Genomic DNA, 14,170 nt, shown 5'->3' on the forward strand with positions numbered 1-14,170 from the left:
AGACTTCAGGATCATCCAGTCCAACAATCAACCACAGCACCCCCATAACCACCCTTAAATCATATTCCCAAAAGTGGCTTTTGATGGAAAACCAGGCTTGGCTGAGGCTGGAGCAGCCGATGGATCTGGCAGCCCCACACAGCACCCGGGTTTACCCCGAGGGTGAAATGTGCTGACACTGCAGGCAATAAATGACACCTAATAAAGGAGAAACTGAGAGCTGGCTGATATCAGCCCCGTTTTTGAATGATCCAGGGAGCAAATGAATCACTCCAATAGCCACTCAGGTTCAGCTTTCACCAAAACTGAAAGCTGTGTTTCAGTAAATTCGCTGTGGATTCTGTACGCAACCGGCTCCCGGCGCCGGGTTTCGGTTTTGGGTTAATATTGCCCCTCTCAATTTCACAACCTCACCGAGCCAAGGCTGGTTTCGGGATGGATGCACGTGAGCTTGGGGAGTTCTGCTCCAGCTCTGGCCCCAGGGTAAGGAGAGATGGGCAGTAAGGGACAAGCAGGGAAGGCTGGCACATCACAGCCACTTGGCTCCAACAATTCCTGCCTTATTTGATAACACATCCTGTGGGAAGGGGAAAATCCAGGAGAACTGGGCACTTTTTGTTTGCCTCTAGGTGTAAATTCTTGTAAAATCATGCTGTGAAGCAGGGTTAATTTTTCCAGAGGCTCATCCTCTTACCAGTTATCCTGGATAGCTCTGCCTGATGGGGAGCACCAGCTCGGCCCTCTGTCCCCTGACCTCGGGGAGCACTGAAGGCTCTGGAAAATGCCAAGCACTTCCTCACTGCACAGCCCCTTTCAGCCATCAATATAAACCAGGGGCACTGCGAGGATTTTGAGTCTTCATTTGACTTTATCTTTTCCGCAGACGCTGCCGGACACTCCCGAGGCACGGGGATGAAGGGCCCATCCCTCCTTTCCCGACAGCAGAGGAAGTTTGCTTCAGATCATTGTTTCTTCTTCTTCTTTTTTTTTTTTTTAATCTTCTTATTTTTAAACACCATTTTCAGTGAGGGGTTTTCCACCATTCAACTTCATCTTCCACTTCTCAGTTACAGTCCTCAAAAGCGACGGGGAGACCAAAAACAAAACACAGACACAAATGCCTGATGCTGTTAATGAAATAAATCTTCCTCAGACTTCCACAGAAAGATAAATCCCAGGGAAATTGGTGAAGAGGCTCAAGGAGAGCAGTGCTGAGCAGGAGTGGAGTTGACACCCCAGTTCCCATGGGGAGCAGCAGGATTTCAGGAATTGCTTTTCAGTGGTTGAACTCCACTGCTTTCAGAACTCAATTTCAGCCCCCATGGCAGGGGGTTGGAAACAAAGGACCTTTGCAGTCCATTCCAACTCAAACCACTCCATGATTCCATGAGTTTCTTTGGGTCTCCATAAGCAGATATCTGTCAGGAGAAGGAGGCTGGATTACCTGTTCCCTCCCTAAAAAAACAAGAGAGAACAGAAGGGGGATCTGAAGACTTCCAAAAGCCTCCGAAACCTCTGAAAAGCTCATCTGGTGGATCATGTTTTGATCAAAAAACCACAGCAAAGCCTTTGGAGCAGAAAGATACAGTGGCAGCACGTGGAAAATCCCCTGGCAGCACCGAGGACGCTGCAGCATCCCTCGAGCTCCGAGGATGAGCCACCATCCCCATCCCCGGCCAGCGCTGAGCCGCAGTTTGTGGGCTGGCAAAGAAAACCCAGGATTTCCAAACCCTCCGCGTGAGCGCTGCACAAAAACCACCCCGAAACCCCATGGTGTGAGTTGCCAGGCCAGTGTTGGCTCCAGGGCCTCGTGCTGCTGTGGAAAGTGAGTGGAGCTGGCTCTGAAATTCACCCTGGGGTCACACGGAGCTTCCGAGCAGCGGCTTTGCCTTATCTGATTTCTCAAACCTTGACAAGGAGTTTCTGTCTTGTGACCCCTCAGCACAATAAATATGCTGGGTTTGTGTTATTGGTCAGAGTGTTGGTGCTAAACCATGACAAAGTCAATATTCTCCAGAAGATCCACCCATCTTCTCCCCAAGTAATACCAGAAGAAGAAAAAAGAAACTCCTCACAGCAGCACTTATGCAATGAGCTGCTCAGGGCAGGAGTTGCTCAAAATTGCTTCTGTAGAAGGCTCAAAAAAAACCCCAAAGGGCACTGGAAGTGATATTTGGGCAATGGATTATATATTCAGGGAGCTTTTTTTGCACACCTTTACACTTTTTAATTGTCTGCGGAGAAACTCACCTGAGTAAACCTCACTTGGAGCACACAGTCCCCACTGCTGAGACTCCAGTGCCAAGGTCCCATTGGTTTCTCTAAGGACAGTGCTGTGAGCATCATAAAATTCCTGTCAACAGCTGATTTCAGGGCAAAATAAAAGAGATAAAAATGTAACAACACCTCTGTTTGCTTTGTGGAGTGGGGAAAGTCTCATGTGGGTGATGGCAGCATCACTGACCTCACCCACGACTCCTCACACCCCTCAGAGAGGGGCTTAAAATGGCAAAACTCATGGAAAATTGGGAATAAAGCACAGCTGGCTCTTCTAGGTTGGCAGAGGGCACCCTGGAATTCCAGGGGGGATGGTAAATAGGGATGTTATTCAATCTCTGCCTTAGACTGCAGCAGAAATGCAGATATTGGGAGGTTTATGCAGGCAATTAAAAAGTGCAAATATTTCTCAATTAAGTTCATCACCAAAACTGAATCTGCAGAGGGGAGAAAGTCTCCACCCCTTGATTCTTTCATGTGCCAGTTCCAGAGAGTTCCAGCTTAATTTAGAACACGTGGAAGTTCTGGACCTTCTAAGAACTTCTTATGTAATTCTCTCTCTGTGTCATATCAGAAATCACATCAAAGCCATGATTGATTCATGATTAATAACCTATTTCTGGACAAGATAAACTGGTGACATTGGTTAAATTCCCAAAGAGCAATTTGGGATTTACCTGTTGAGGTCGATGTGAGTCATGCTGTGAGTCCCACCAGGTTCCCACATGTGAAATGTCCAACGTCACGCCCTGCCAGCTGGAAAAAATATTGAAAAAAACATGAAGCAGTGCACTTGATGCTTCACCAGGAACTGTTAGTCATCAGCACTGGGCTGCTGAGAGAGCAGATGCCATCGCTTCAAACGCAGGGTGAAGGAAAGGCCACCAAGGCCCTACTTCCCCCGCAAGCGTCACTGGCAGCAGATCATCCAGATCTGAAGGGATGAGAAATGGGGAATTTCTGAACAGGAAAGAAAGGAGAACACCACTGTGACAGCCTGGAAATGTAGGGGACCCTCCAAGTTATGTCTAGAATAGACAGTGCAGAAAATCACAGAGTCACAGATGACTGAGGTTGGAAAGGACCTCTGAGATCATCGAGTCCAACCTGTGACCGATCCCCACCTTGTCACCAGACCAAAGCCCTGAAGGCCACGTCCAGTCATTCCTTGGACACCTCCAGGGATGGTGAAGCCCCTCCAGGGATGGTGAAACCCCTCCAGGGATGGTGATACACAATGTTCCTCTGTCCGAAAGCAACGGCAGAGACCAAGATGGCAAAAAAAGTTTAAAAATTCTCACATTAAACCTTGCCAAGGTAAGAAAAGCCCCTTCAATTATCAGGGCCCGGTGCCACCCTGCTCCAATGATGGGACCCTGAGGATGTCTGACCCCAAGCCTTGCCCAGGACCATGTCCAGGACCATGTCCAGGACCATCCTTTCCTCATGGCACGCTGTGGGAGAAAGTGTTTGCCCCCAGGCCTCTGTTTCGGTGCAGAAGCAGCGTTTGCTGCCCCGTTGTTTCTTGTGAACTCGCTGCTCTCAGAAGTTTGTGGGAGGTGGGGTAAAACTGCACGAACGGCTTTTGAGTAACACATTCTCCTTCCTGAAATGATCTTCTTGGCAAAGATGAAAGCTGTTTCCTAAAGATTCAGAGATACACCCACGCGGCCCGGACACTCTTCAGGCAAAGGTGCTTTCTTCATTCATGAGCGCCGGTGTAGTAGCGCAGTCACCGCCTTTCCACAGCGCTCAGCAAGGCTGACTCAGAGCGAAACTGCCCCGTCAAGATCTCTGACGAGGCAGAGGAAACGCAGGTAAACACAGCAGAGAATCGCCCTGCGCAGGCCAGAGTTTCCTCTGCGGAACGGGCACGGGTGCCTGACGCTGCTGCCAGCCCCAAAACACAGCCCGGGGTTCCAAAACGGGGAGGAGGGAATTGCACAAGAGCCGGAGCGCTGGGCGCGCTCGGGATGTCAGACGTGACCTCACGGACAGCCCGGGGTGGCTCGGAATGAGAGAAGTGTGGAAAGGAGCGCTCAGCCCCCGGGCAGGGTGGAAGGAGGCTCCTGGAGCTGCGGAGCTGATCCAGCTCCTGCAGGTGCCAGGGCACGCTCCCAAAGCCCCTCTGCCTTGCATCCCGTAAAAATACCAGCAGCTAAACCCACAGCTGGCCCTTCCACTGCAGGGGAGTGCCTGGGGCTGCATCCTTCCCTGAAGGGAGCAGGATTAGCTCCAGGATTTGAGGATCACAGGATCCAGGATCACACAAACCAACCTCACGCATCAACTTCCATGCCCTGACGAAGCTTCAGCAGCCATCCAGGTCTTGGCACTGAAGATTTATTGACCCCTGGCAGGTTGAAGTTAATGCAAAAGAAGCAAAAGCATCTCCCCGTGTGGGATCCCAAGGAAAGGTGGGATCCTGGCTGTGGGAAGTGAGTTTAAGACTGATTCTGTCTGAGCTTTCTGCCCTTCTCCTTTCAGATGGATTCTGCTGGTGGGAAAAACCCCATGGCTGTGTTAGAGCAGGGGAAGAAAAAAGGGCCACCAAAAACATGACCCAGGCCATGATTCAGCTGCAGTGATGTCCCTGCAGTGGTTCCCCGGGAGCAGCTTCCCCATCGCCTCTGGAAGAGGTAACACAACAGAAAAAAGGAAAACAAATCACAAAATCCCACACTTTCCCTGCCTCAGACACTCCAGCTGCTGATGTTTCATCCCCTTTGCTCTTACACGTGTGCATGCCAACCATTCCTCTCTCCTGCCCCCAAAAATAAAATTAAAAACTCTCAGTGTGCAGGAACAAACAATTCTTTGCATTTTTCCGGCGATAAATTCCCTCTCAGAGGTTCACAACTTCAACTTGAAAGAAGATCAGTGCCATGAAGGAGATGAGAATTTAAGGGATTGTTCCCTAATGGAGGAAGGCTTCCCTACTGGGAAGAACGAGCACTTTTAAAATAGCATGAGGGATTTCAAAGAAAACCCCGTGATTTCAGAAAAGTCGAATTTATCTCCCTTCTCACTTTCTGCGATGCCAAATTCCTGAATAAATAAGTGAAATCTTTATCCCAAGGAAGCAGGGGATGTGGACTAAAATAGATATGGAAAGAGAGGAGAAAAGAGAGGGAAGCGGAAAATGGGGAGACGTCACAGGAATTCTCTGAGGCTCCACAAGGAGAATTTTTATCACAGCTGGGACAATCAGTCCCAGCTAAGACAGCTGCTTGGATGGGGCTGCTGTCCATTTCTAGGAAACAAAATAGGATTTAAAAGCCTGGAAAATGAGTTTTTATGACCTGCTCATGCACTTTAACACCAGGCATAAAAGTAGTGGCACAAACCCTGCTCCTCCCCTGGAGGATCCACAAGGGACCAGAGCAGGACTGGAATCCTCCACTGGGATCCCCTGATCCTGTTAGCTTCCAGCTGAGTTTTGGGAGCATCAACTGAGCTTGCTGAGCAGTGAAAATTCACACTGGCTTCAGCAGAAATATGCATTAATGGAAGAAAATTAAAATTAATTAAAAATGAAGATTTCAGATGATTATGTGCATTTGCAGATTAGAATGCCAAAGGAAGAGACAGAGAATTTGTACAGTTCGTGAAAAGCAGTTCTGCTGAGTGATGCTCTCTGCAGGTTTGATACTGAGATTTAAAAGCAACAACACTTTTTTTTTCCCCTAACCATATAGCATTCATCTAAAAATAAAAAATGGAACTGTTAGAATGAAGTAACCTCACACAGCACCTTGGCTTCTTCGTGTCTCTGCAGCTTTCCTCCTCAGCCACAGCTAAATTTACAAGAAACAAGCAATGTAAAAAAAAAATGCAGAGTCTAAGCACAAAAAATCGATGGGGTGTGAGTAGAGGAGGGGGGTCAAAGAACAGGAAACCCAAGTTGACGGGAACCCAAGTGACATTTGGGCTTAATGAATGACTTAAAACCCCAATATTGCTCGTCAGGAAATGGGGAGAGGAAATAGACTGATGTTTTGAGAGTATAAATTAGGGGCTCCATCAAGGTGAAAGCTGCAGATCTGCTTTATACCCTCCTGTGGAATCCCTCCGGGAGCTGCAGCAGAGGGAAGCAGCCCTTTCCCACAGCATGAGGACCTGCTCCAGGGGCACAGCCGTGCCCATCCTGCTCCTGCTGCTGCTGGGCACGGCGCCTGCCCGCGCCCAGCCCTCCTGCCTCCACTTCCCCGACCTCCTGCCTGCCAAGCTCAGAGAGCTGAGGGTCAAGTTTGAGGAAATTAAGGATTATTTTGTAAGTATCACCCTGCTGCTTTCTCCTCGTTCTGCCTTTTTCGCAATGTTCTGGGATCTGGAGGAGGGGGAAGAACTTCCTCCCAGCAGAAATGATTTGGCTGCGTTGCGTTACGGGTGAGCAAGAGCAGCTCGGTTTCACTGCTCACTGAGAGAAAATCTGCAAGGCTTTTCTTCCTAGTTTTAATTACAATGAACTCGAGATTTCATAATGAACCTTTGCAAACCTTTCTAGCCAGGCTTCCCCAGAAATGTTGCAAACCAAGTTAATCACTGAATTAATAGGAAGGAAATTGTCTTTTCTTTAGGGCACCAAGGTCCAGCCCTGCTGAAGTCAGTGCCAGGTGAAAAGGGAAACCTTTTGCTGCAGATTCTTTCTTTGAAAGAACCACAAAAGCCTGCACCGGGTATTTTATGAGTGGAGGAGCAGAGCAGTAACTGAGCACCTGCTTTGGTGCCTGTGCAAGGTCGCTGCTCTGCATCACAGGAGCCTCAGGGCTGCTGAGCAATCAGCACTCGGTGCACTCAGAGCATCTGCCATGGCATCAGTACTGATAGAGGCGGCTGGTCACAGCTCTGTTGCTGTTTTAGTCCATGTCAGTGTGTTTTAGCAATAAAACAAGATAATTCTCCAGACTGAATCTCAAGCTGATGTCATGGCTTGTATTCGTTACCAAACAAACACAGCCAAGACTTCAGATGTAGAGCTTGCTGTGAACCTCCCAGATAATGTTGGGAAAGAATATTTTTAACCTCTCAGGACAGCTTTGAAGCCTTTGATGCTTTGGGTGGTGCCTGCCCACCCCACCGCAGTTGGTGCGACAGAGGCGCCTCGGGAACAAACTCCCACTTTCCCCATCAGCTGGAGGCTTACAGGGGTAACAGAACCAGGGGGATTAAACCCTCCTGCCCTGGCAGAGAGGTCGGGGTGGCTCCCAGGGGCTGCCACGGCTCTGACTCCTCTCTGAGGAGCGTTGGTGTCTACAGCAGCACCTCACACAACACCACCCTGCGCAGCTGAGGCGAGCGAGCGGCTCCAGCTCAGCTGGAGCAGTTTGACGTTAACAAAATCAATGGCACCAAAGGTTGTGATTGCATTTTCCTGCTGTCCTGACCTGACAGTCCTTGTGCTTCAAGGATGAGGACCAGAGAATTGGTGACTCCTGTGCCTGGTGTCACGGTGCTCTGCACGCTCCTGCGCTGGGTGCCCTCTGCCTTTGCTGCAGGGAGACCTTAAATGAAGACAAGGGAAGGATCATTTGTTAGGGTAAATTGAAAGAATTGACTGCCTGCCTGAAAAACTCATTTTTAACTCCATCCTCCCCCAGCAATCGAAAGATGACGACCTCAGCATCCAACTGCTCAGCTCCGACCTGCTGGAGGAATTCAAGGTAAGAATCGCATTCCCTCGCGAGTTCCTTCTCCTTCCCCATCCTTCCCCGGCGTTTCATAAGAGGGGAAGCCAGCTGGAAACTGGGGCATGCGCTGCTGTCACGCCAGGCTGGCTGTGCCACCCTGCAGGGACACGTGTGGCTGCGGCGGGGCTGGCGCTGCTTCCCCCGCAGCCAGCGCGGCTCCCACGCCCGGCTCTGGTTTGTACAAACGCCCACACCCCGTGCTGGTGGCCATCCCCAACCAGGCTTCCCCCTCCTGTCGCCCCAGGGGAGCCTCGGCTGCCAGTCGGTGTCAGAGATGATGGGGTTCTACATGGAGGAGGTGCTGCCCAGCGCAATGAAGACCAGCACGCACCACCAGCAGAGCATGGGCGACCTGGGCAACCTCCTGCTGAGCCTCAGGACCATGATGAGGCGCTGTGTGAGTGGGGCTCGGCAGCACGGGGGTGGGCAGGGTGGGCAGAGGGTCCCCAGGAGCAGGGCAGGTGCAGGAGCAGGGATCCAGGCAGGCAGGGCCCTCGAAGATGGGGTTTGTGCTCACCATCAGTTAAATGACGATGGTGCAGGAGCACCACGTGCAGCCAGCCCTGCACGTCAGAGCCCGGCTGAAGAGACAAAGAGAGGGCAGGAGGAGGTCTGACCCTTACCTCGATGCTGGGGCTCCCAAAATCACACCTGCTGCGGCCATGAGTCCATCAGTGCAGTCAGCCGGGACAAACCCTGTCCCAGACACAGGGACACAGGGCTGGGAACGGCCTGAGGGTCCAGGCTTGGGTCACTCCGGCTCCTTCCATCAGAGCCCGGTGCAAAGCAGCTGGAATTGCTGCCCCCGTGGCCCCACAGGGGAAGGGGAAGGTGGGGAGCAGCAGTGACAAGGGACAGGAGGAGGGGACAGCCACCACCACACCCCTGGGGAGGAACCCCTGGGCTGAGGCCGCTGCTCGTGTCCCTTTGCAGCACAGATTCTTCACCTGCGAGGACAGGAGCAGGAGCATGAAGCACATCAAGGAGACCTTCACTAAGGTAAGGCCACGCTCAGGGGCTGGGCCGGGATGGGAGGAACCTGCTGCCACGGCAGGGCAGAGATCTGAGAGTGGAGAACAGAATCCCAAAAAGTCTTTAACCACATAAATTCTTGCAGCAGAGGAATCCAGAGGGCAGTGATTGAAGGGTGGGAATTCCCAGGGGATCAGGCAGAGAAGCTGGAGGTGTCCGTGGAAGGAGGACTTGTCCAGGCATTGTACATCCCATATCTGTGACAGTCACACTAAACACACCCGGCTTTCCCTGCAGATGAACAAGAACGGAATCTACAAGGCCATGGGAGAGTTTGACATCTTCATCAACTACATCGAGAAATATTTGATGATGAAGAGAAGGAATTGAGAGCACCCCCGGGTCTGCATCTTCCACACCAAATCCTGCTACTTGTTCAAAAATCACTTTAGGCTGCAAGAGCTCAAATGAAGTTATCTCAGGGTTCAGGTTAATAACTTCCAGCTTAATTTTGTATTTAAAAGTTATTTTTTTAATAATTGAATTTATTATTTATTACTTCAAATACCTCAGTGTTGATGTTTACAATGTGTTTTGAAGAAAGGAGTGATGAGCTTGTAAATTACTATTTATTGTTCGATATTTTAATACTGTTTATCATAGTGCTATTTTATTCATAGCTTCAAAACATCCAAAGCAGCATTATTCTGGAGGGCAGACAATGAGCTGAGCTTATCCTGAGTGCAATTCCACTCCTGATTAGAAGCAATTCCAGCTCTCAGTTCAACAAAATTTAATTTTAAGCAAATGATCCTCTCCTCCTATCCTATCTCTCTGTTTATTTATGCAATCAGGTGCTTTTATGTTTAGGAGGAGAACAAGCCACAGCAACAGCTTGGTTAACTCCACCTTAGACTTCAGCCTGTAGGTTAGTCCAGACTAAATTTTAAAAATTAGTAGTAGGAATGAAATGTTTGGTTCTAATAGAACTTGACTTAAATATCGCTCAGCATCTGCCTTCCAGAGCTGCTGGGTCGGCCACTCTGCACTTTCCAAAGTTAACCTTACTATTTTCCAGTCTCTGATTGGGTTTTGCTCACTGTTTTACTGTTGTTAATCTCCTCGTAGAACTTAGAGGATATTTTAGTTAACCACCATTTTAAGGTGGCTTGGGTAATTTGCATTCAAATCCATGCTCCCAGCACTGCCGATATTGGGATTGGATTTTTAATCCCCACGAGCAGTGGGAGCAGCTCCAGTGCCCCAAAAGTGGCTGATTTTAGGGCTCAGCTTCCTCCTCACCCCGGCGTGCTGCGCTGCCCCAGGAGGACACTGAGCCCGAGGAAAAGGCCACAACCCCAGAGAGGCTTTTACTTCTAACATTTAGGAGTGAAAGGGCCCCCACCCGATGAAACACTGCCAGTTTGGTGTTTGCCGTGCAAGTCCCGGCTGAGGAGAGGTTCTTTATACCGCATTTACTCTTTGTGCACATTACGGAGGCGGCCCGCCCGCCCGGGAGCTCGGCATCCCGGAGCAGGGCAGCAACGCTGCTCCGTGGGTCGCTCCTCCTGCTGAAAGTGCAGGCTCAAGGGCAGCCAAAGCCTGTAAAACTTAAATTAAGCTTCTTCCCGGGGCACATTAAGCTCCCACTGAGCCAATTCTGCGCTTGTTTTTCCCCCAAACACCTTGACATCGATGTTGCGGGAGAAGCGAGGACAGCCCTGGAGCCAAGGGCAACATCGGCTCCTCTCCTGGGGGGTCCCACGGCCTCTGTCACTGCGTGAACTTTCGCCTATTTATCTGTATGAAAAGAAATCCTTTATTTTTGCTAATAAAGACTTCCTGATGAATCAAGCCTCTGTCCTGTTCTTGCGAGCTGTTAACGGGGCTGTACATCAGCCCCAGTGCGCGGATGCTGTGCCCGGTGTCACCGCGCTGGGAAAGAGCCCGGCGGGCACAGATCCAGGTGGGAAGGACCACCAGGGAGGAATTGCATGTGTTAACGACCAGGGAGGTGAGAAAACCTGAGGTCCTCACATTTAAAAGCAAATTTCTCACAAAATACCTGTTACTCATCTCTTACAGCGGAGAAACGCCAGCCCCGGGTAATTCGCGGGTCTCTCCAGGCTCTTCAGCCTCTAATTAGCAACTGCTTCAGGCAGCGTCCTTTTTAGAGCAGCATTTAGAGCTCTAAATCGTGCCCAAATATCACTGATAATCACCAGGGCTTTCACCTCGCTTCCCCTGATTTACAGGAGAGAGCACCGCTGCCTTCCTTTGTCTGCCGGGATGTTTTTAACTCCGCGTTTGTTCTCGGGCAGGACCAGACCTTGATTCCCGATCAGATCGTAGATACCAGCTCAAAACCAGACTAACACAAATTAACACCAGAACTGCTCGTTTCGCGCAGGCTGGGGGTTGTGTACTTGTGCAGGTGGATCCATGGGCACATCCCGGACAAATCTGAGCGGGAATTTACAGCTCTGTTTTTCCTAAACCCAGAACTCAGCCAGCAAAACCATCTCCAAATTCCGGCTCACCGACAGCCCAGGCACCTGCCAGGGCCACATTCCTATTTCACTTTCGAGCCTCTTTCATTTTCGCCTCTCTCAGCCCTTCACTTGCAGGTCCAGCAGACTCCAGGCGCTTATGGCAGTCGGAGTTTCCTTCCTCACTGGATTAGGAACAAAGTTTTTCACTCAATACAACAATTTCAAAGTCTGCTTCTGCCCAGACTCCAGTCTGATGTGGGTCAGTGGAATCGCTGCCTTTGCCCCAAGAGATCATTGATGTTCTCAGCCAAACCTGCACTTACAGCTCAAAGCACTGCTCTCTACGTCTGCTGCACACGCTCCCCTGACCCCTCTGCACCTATTTCCATCCCTTTTCCATAAGTTTTCTTCCCTAGAGAGGCAGGAAGCAGCTCTCAGAGCCCCTGTCACCAGCTCACAGCAGGAGATCGAGGACCCTGGGCCGAGGAAAAGGGCAACATCAGCTCAGCTGTGGAGAGTTTCTCAGTAAAGCTCAGTCAGTCTGCTTCAATAACCACAGGAAGGAGGCAGATGGATCCTCGTGCAGCACAGAGAGAGAAGGTTTCCTGTTACCTGATGGAGTTGTTTGATTCAGAAGGAAAAGGAGGCAGAACAAGCCAGCGCTCCGGCTGGGATGGATGATCAGGATGGGACAGGAGGTGGCACAGCAGAGAAATGCAGCTGAGCCCCTCTGGTGATGCCTTAGGTTTTAACCTTTATATTTTTCAAATTCTGCACTGCTTGGTGTGTGACTCTGAAGTTTCTTGTAGCCTGTTAATTTCTGCTCTCTCATGCTAGGTAGACACAACAAAGCCTCTCCGGCCCTGCTTTCCAACGACACCCAGACTGTCCTAGGCCAAAAGTATAAACCAAAGAGCTGCAAAGGGGGGTAAGCTGAGGGGAAAAATGAAGCTTTAACTGGAGAATGAGCCCTGCTAAGCAAATGAACCTAACCTATAAAAGAGTGAAGAACTCGTGACCTGGGGTCCATTTTGGGTCCATTTTTGAGAGTGGCTTCAGGGTCCCCAGGGGGTACCTTTGAAGGCCTTTCAAATAAATACCTCTTTTAACCTTTACTGCTGTCTAGTCTCTGTTTCTAGGAGGCCTCTTAAGGCATCGCTGACACTGGGCTGGGAAGCTGCGAGGACCATGGGGAGCTGCTGCAGGGCTCCCAGCACAGGGCACAGCCAGGGGACCTTTTGTGGTAGATTCCTTGCAAGCCACATGCAAAGTCATCTGTGGCATTTGTCACCGGAATCACGGGGCTGTCACGGTGCAGCTCTGGTGGGCAAAAGCACGCAAAGATCTCTCTGACTAAACACGTGCATCATATCCCAGAAGTTTTAGGAGGGGTGTTCTGGAAATCCCAGAAGAAACCATCTGGGAAAGCAAAGGCAGCATGCGTGGGGAGAACTGACATTTCCAGGGGAGGAGCAGCACCTTGAATCATCCACACCGTGTCCTCCAGCAGCGTTTTCCCATTGCTGGAGCCCTGTCCACAGCAGTGCCAGAACACATTGCTTAAAGAAACAGCAGAGAAAACCCCAAATGGCAGCTTGAAGAGCTGGGAGACTCAGGGCAATTCATCCAGGTGACCTAATTCCATCCAGAACGCTGGCACCAGAATCACCCAGTGTCTCTCCAGGCTGCACCCTGTCTGATATTGGGTGCAGGCAGCAGCTCTGCAGATCCCTTAGATCTCAGCATCAACTAAGCCAAAAATATCAGTGTTTGGGGGAAAAAAAAACCAGTAAAACCCAGCCTTTTGCTTCTCCTGCCTCCCCAAAAGGCACGGCTCCTCATCCCCCAGGGCTTAGTGCTGATGTAGTTCCTGCCAATCTCAGTGGCAGTCTGGGTGTTACAGTAACAGCACAAAGCCGTGGCGGAGATCAAAGGTGGTGGTTTCTGGTTTTGTTATCCCACAGAAGTTGGGTTTCCTTGCTGGGTATCCTCGCCCTGAGAGCGCTGCCTGATCAGCAGCCCCAGACCTGAGAGCCCAAAACACCTCCCCGACCTGACCTCGGCTGCTCCTGCTCTGCCCCAGGGCTGAGCTTCCCACCGGCCCAAATTCTGCATCTCGACCTGGGGCTGCCTCAGAGCCTTCTGCTGCCTGGGGGAGCTGCTGCTTCTGCTTTTGCTTTTTGTCTCTTTAGAAACTTTCCTCAAAGCTGTCCCGGTGCTGGACAGCCCGTGCTTGTGGTCAGGAAAGTAATGAACCGTCTTTGTCATCTCCTGTTGGCCAACGCGAGGAGGGCAAATCCCAGCTGAACACCCGGGTGGAAGTGTGTCCAGAGCACAGCAGGACAGACAGATATCCCTCATGTACCAAACCTTGTCACAACCCTTCAGCCTCCCAGGGTGCCACGAAGACCAGGGACAAGTCTTGAGGTGATAGGAGGGACCTTGAGCACAAAAGAGGCAAAATCAAAACAAGCAAAGTCTGCTATAACTTCTTTTGAATTATTGAAGCTTTCAGAGCTTTCCTCATTTTGTTGTGGCTGTAGTTAACACTTGTTATTTAACTCGAACTGGCTGCACCACTCAGGCCCACGCAGCTCCTGCCTCTCTGTGTCCTAGATTTTGGCAGCACGTGACTGAAATTGGGGCTTTTGTCATGAAAGAGGCCAGGGGGAGCAGCAAAAGCAGGGCTGCGAGCCCTAGCTGGGAACGTAAATCACCGAGGGGAGTGGGGAATTGCAG

The 14,170-nt window shown here is 50.6% G+C and overlaps 1 protein-coding gene and 1 long non-coding RNA gene across 2 annotated transcripts; one reads left to right on the plus strand and one right to left on the minus strand.

Annotated features, from left to right (window-relative positions):
- Positions 1-284: 284 nt before the first annotated feature.
- Positions 285-8,084, minus strand: LOC120411260. Its single transcript, XR_005603643.1, has 4 exons — positions 7,665-8,084; positions 2,955-3,033; positions 2,251-2,363; positions 285-1,455 (listed from the first exon to the last, which is right to left on the minus strand). It is a non-coding gene; the product is annotated as an uncharacterized LOC120411260 (long non-coding RNA).
- Positions 6,353-10,789, plus strand: IL10 (interleukin 10). Its single transcript, XM_010404578.2, has 5 exons — positions 6,353-6,550; positions 7,878-7,940; positions 8,212-8,364; positions 8,901-8,966; positions 9,237-10,789. The coding sequence occupies exons 1-5, from the start codon at positions 6,389-6,391 to the stop codon at positions 9,327-9,329; spliced, it is 537 nt and encodes a 178-aa protein (XP_010402880.1). The 5' UTR covers positions 6,353-6,388; the 3' UTR covers positions 9,330-10,789.
- The last annotated feature ends 3,381 nt before the right edge of the window (positions 10,790-14,170 follow it).

Source organism: Corvus cornix, chromosome 26 (assembly GCF_000738735.6).
Source record: "Corvus cornix cornix isolate S_Up_H32 chromosome 26, ASM73873v5, whole genome shotgun sequence".
Taxonomy (NCBI): Eukaryota; Metazoa; Chordata; class Aves; order Passeriformes; family Corvidae; genus Corvus; species Corvus cornix.

What these genes read in the sequence shown, in the direction of transcription:
- IL10 (XM_010404578.2), top strand. Translation starts at nt 6,389, where the DNA reads ATGAGGACCTGCTCCAGGGGCACAGCCGTGCCCATCCTGCTCCTGCTG. An exon ending in ACCTGCTGGAGGAATTCAAG is followed by an intron (nt 7,941 to 8,211) that starts GTAAGAATCGCA and finishes CTGTCGCCCCAG; the next exon opens with GGGAGCCTCGGCTGCCAGTC. An exon ending in TCAAGGAGACCTTCACTAAG is followed by an intron (nt 8,967 to 9,236) that starts GTAAGGCCACGC and finishes CTTTCCCTGCAG; the next exon opens with ATGAACAAGAACGGAATCTA.